Source organism: Myotis brandtii, unplaced genomic scaffold, assembly GCF_000412655.1.
Source record: "Myotis brandtii unplaced genomic scaffold, ASM41265v1 scaffold247, whole genome shotgun sequence".
Taxonomy (NCBI): domain Eukaryota; kingdom Metazoa; phylum Chordata; class Mammalia; order Chiroptera; family Vespertilionidae; genus Myotis; species Myotis brandtii.
This window is the reverse complement of record NW_005359352.1, coordinates 1,898,641-1,903,043: the sequence shown is the minus strand read 5'-3', so window position 1 is coordinate 1,903,043 and position 4,403 is coordinate 1,898,641. Positions and strand designations below refer to the sequence as shown.

The 4,403-nt window shown below is 59.7% G+C and overlaps 1 protein-coding gene across 1 annotated transcript in view; it reads left to right on the top strand.

Annotated features, from left to right (window-relative positions):
• RSAD2 (radical S-adenosyl methionine domain containing 2) overlaps positions 1-4,403 on the top strand; it is a 54,750-nt gene that overhangs the window by 29,648 nt on the left and 20,699 nt on the right. Inside the window, exon 4 of the mRNA XM_014540538.1 lies at positions 598-609. Within this exon, the coding sequence (XP_014396024.1) occupies positions 598-609 (12 nt within the window). The remainder of the gene's footprint in view (positions 1-597; positions 610-4,403) is intronic.

Below are 4,403 nucleotides of genomic sequence, written 5' to 3'. Positions count from 1 at the left end.
CTGTGATGCGGACCCGGTCAGGCTGCTCTTGCCCGGCTCCCCTCCCCTGAGGAGCCCCACCTGTGAGTGCCACCTGCTTCACGTCACGTGAGCGCTCGCAGCCGATCAGCAAGCAGGAGGGCCACCTGGCGACTCACACCACCTCACACACAGGAAGGAAACTAAAATGTCAAGGAACGGAACTGTTACTGTTCATTTCGTTACACACACACACACACACACACACGCACGCACTTACACGAGGTCTGTAAAGTGACACTCGTTACACGAGTTACAACCAGCAGGGAGGGAACAGGCCGAGGAGTTAAAACGGTGCTTGCAGCCATAACCCAAGAAGGTGCAAGGTCAGTTCCTACAAATCCACCATCAAAAGGCGGAAAAGCCAACAGAAATGGGTGAGAGACTTGAGCAGGCGCCTCTCGAAGGAGAACATCCAACCGTCAGCACAGTGAGAGGTGCTTCGCCTCCTCCGTCCTCGGGGACTGACACTGCAATGGGAAGGAGAGACCACAGCGCCCACGGGTGGCCAGGCTGACAGTCAGAGCGGAGCGTTCGGGGACAGCACGGGGAGGAGGGGGCGCGGGCCACGGCCCCCACTGCTCCAGGAGGGAGACAGGCGGGGCGCGGGAGAGTCCTGTGTGCGAGGGGAGCATTCGTCTCCCTGTGAGCCGTGGTTCCTGCACGTACACGGATGTTGACCAAAAGGCATGAGTTTCTCAGCCTCGGAGCTCACCTCAATCGCACGGTAAGTAAACGGCGGCGGGCTCACAGGCGGATGCGGGGCAGCTGTGCAACGGACGGGCTGCTTCTGAGCTCCGCTCCGCGTAAGGGTGCATCTGTGGATACCGAGGGAACGGGCTGCACAGCCCTGGGAGCCGCTGTGTGGTCGGTCTAGCAGTTAAAGGCAGGCACACTGCCCTGGCTGGTTGCTCAGCGGTTAGAGCGCCGACCTCGCTCGGAATGACCTCGGGTTCGATTCCCGGGCAAGGGCACGGGTCTCGGGTTGCAGGTTTGATCCCCAGGCCCGGTGCGGGTGGGGGGGGGGGGGGAGGCAACCAGTCAATGTGACTCTCTCACATCGATGTTTCTCTCCCCGCCCCCTCTCCATCACTCTTTCTAAAAATCAATGGAGGAAAGACCCTCAGGTGAGGATTGAATAATAATTCATAATAATAAATAAACGGGTGAGAGCAGGCAAACCTCCAGTGCGGTTGGAGAAACAGGACAGGGTCATCTTGGCGGCAGAGGGAGGCCCTCGGGGCTGGCAGAAGGTCGCGGAGAGGTCAAGGTCTTGGTAAAGTGTTTGTTGTGTGTGTTTTTAAGAAGATGGCGCTGCCTAGCAGCGTCCCCTGTCGGGAGGCACCGGCTGCACCCCTGTGCCTCCATGTGCACCTGTGAGCTACCGCGATCTTCCTGGTGCATTGCGGGCTCAGTGACAAACCAAAGGACAAGTGGGATGTTGGGAGCAAGGACACCCATCCCACCACCCACCCGTGCCTCACGGCCCTGCTGTTGGCGCCACGGGGGCTGCCCGCGTCAGAGCCTGGGAATGTTGGGAATGTTGGGAATGTTGACGTGCTGAGAGGCTCAGAAACAGGACGGTGACGTCTGGCTGTTGCCCAGCTTCGTGGATGCCCTAGAGACAGGCTGACCCCCAGGAGCAGAGAGAGGAGGGGGCTGCCTCGACCTCCCTCCCTCCCTGGCCTTTCAAAGCCACGACCTGGAGGAAGAAGGGTGCCTACTCCCGAGCCTCTTTTTTTTGGGGGTCGTGGGGGAGGGCGAGAAAGGCAGTCGGGGAGACAGAAGCGCCTGTTCAAAGACGCCGCAGTGACTGTCGGCTGCTGGGAGTCCTTGCCAGGAGGGACTCTGACTTACTGACTTTATGTACGTTTCACATGTTAATATTGTTAAAATATGTTTTTATTGATTCCAGAGAGGAAGGGAGAGGGAGAGAAACATCAATGATGAGAGAGAACCATGGATCCGCTGCCTCCTGCACGCCCCACACTGGGGATCGGGCCCCCAACCCGGGCCTGCGCCCTGACCGGGGATCAAACCGGGACCTCCTGGCTCCTAGGTCGGCGCTCACCCCCTGAGCCACACCAGCGGGGCCGTATATTAACCTTTTCTCTGATACATAGATAAAAGCTGCCAGTGAACACTGCTGATGGAAAGAAGAAAGCAAGGGAAGGATGCCTGGATGGATGAGTGAGTGAGGAGTGAGTGAATGAACAAATGAGTGGACACAAGACAGGGGCCCTGGTCCAACAGCCTGAGGAAGTGATAGTAGAATAATGTGAATAACAACCGTCAATGAGTGAGCAGCGTGGCAAGTGTTTAAATCCGAGTTCAATCCCTTATGCCCGTGTGACATAAGCTTCTCCAGGTGCGAAATACGTTAGTGCGAAGGGGGTGCCGCCCGCGCCGGGCACACAGCGCCCCAGGTGTGCGAGGTTTCTCACTGTGCCCACCAGGTGCTGGGTGCTTAATACGCCAGCCGGGCGGGCGTGGCTCGGTGGGTGAGCGTCGACCTATGAACCAGGGGGTCGCGGTTCGATTCCCCGCCAGGGCACAGGCCCGGGTGGCAGCTCCATCCCCAGTGTGGGGCGTGCAGGAGGCAGCCAGCCCATGATTCTCTCGTCATTGGTGTTTCTCTCTCCTCTCCCTTCCTCTCTGAAATCAATAAAAACATATTTTTTAAAAAGATAAGCATTACGTCCTGTCATCCCTCAAATGCCCCGTGTGTGAGACACGGAAGCCCGTATTCCCAAGTAGGTTCCCAAGAGCAGGCAGGTGGGGAAACGTATCGCAAGTTAAACAGCTGAGGCTGCGATGGGAGCCACACCTTCAAACCGGCAGCTCCGAGCGCGTGTGAGGTCACCCTGTGTGCCCTCCAGGACATGGTGGGAAAAGTAAACAGATTTGTTTTCGGTTCCTTATACTCACGTGATCTAGCAAAAAAAAACACCAAAACAAAACAAAACCTACTTCTCCTCTGAGCCAGGCCAGGTGGGGGTTACGCGCTGTGGGCGGGGCCGCGGGGACAGCACTCACGTCAGAGGTTGCATAACAGCTCCTCGCACGCACCCCTCGAGTCTCCCCCTCGGGGTTTCGGTTCCTGGGAAACGCGGTCTCCGTTTCCTTCCAGACGGAGCTCTGCTGCCGCAGACACTCCCTCCCCACCGCTGCGCAGGCGGTTCCCGCACATGCAGAGCCCTCGGGTCTGGCGGATGCGACAGCTCAGGTGTTTGCAGGCGCGGAAACGGAGATCCAGGGAGATAAAGGCGGACCCAGAGTCTCGGGGCTGCTCGGTGAGGAGCTGGGGTTGGCAGCTCCCGCAGCCCAAACCCTGGGACTGTTCAAAGCTCCTAATCTCACGCCGGCAGGCGGGCGAGCACACGCCCCGCTCGCAATCTCACCCGGGCAGCCAGGCCCCCCCAGAGCTCACGGCAGAGGCGCAGAGAGAGGAAGCATGACACAACCTCCCGCAGTGCTTTCTAAGAAAACCGTAAACATCAACAGCGAGCCCTTCTCGTGGGAAGCATCTGAGAAGGCGCCTGGTGGTCCTGGCCAGTGTGGCTCAGTGGACAGAGCGTCAGCCTGTGGACGGAAGGGTCCCGGGTTCCATTCCTATTCAGGGCACCTGCCCAGGTTGTGGGCTTGGTCCCCAGTGTGGGGTGTGCAGGAGGCAGCCGGTCCATGGTCCTCTCTCATCACTGATGTTTCTCTCTCTCTCCCTCTCCCCTCCTCTCTGCGATCAACACAAACATGTTAAAAAGCAAAGTGCCTGACTGTCCGACGTCTGTTACAGACACCCAGGAGGGGCCGCGCTGCGGGCACTGTCCTCCCTGTGCCAAGAGCCGCACTGCAAACTCGGGGGTGAAGGGAAGGGGGGGGGTGCGCGGTCCCTATGGCTGTGGTCCGGGAGGGTCGCAGGGCGAGTGGGAGGGTCGCAGGGCGAGTGGGGTCACGGCCACCCGGCAGGGAGGGGCGGTCACTCCTTTCACAGCCAGCTTTCTCCTTGGCCACCAGGTGAAGGTGACAGGTAGAAGCCGCTAGATGTGACGTCAGGGTGAGTAATGCTCCTGGGACAGAGGTGGCCTCTGCTTATCAGCGATACCGCACCTGCGTGTGTGACCCCCCCCCAACCCCCCCACCCCCCGGGAAGCAGTAGCCAGGGCGCTAGCGCCGACGCCGCAGCCTGGCCTGGCCCTGCGCCAGCTTTCATTTTCAGGAAGAAAAAACCGAAACTCAGACTCAGCTGAGCGTCAGCCCAAAGGGGCGTGTCCCCTGCCTCCGGTGACAGTGTTTGCACACATATAAGCGAGCGGCACGGGCGCCCAGCCACCGGTCCAGGACCATGTGGGCACCGGCTCCGCTGGCATTCCCCGGGAAGCTGCTGG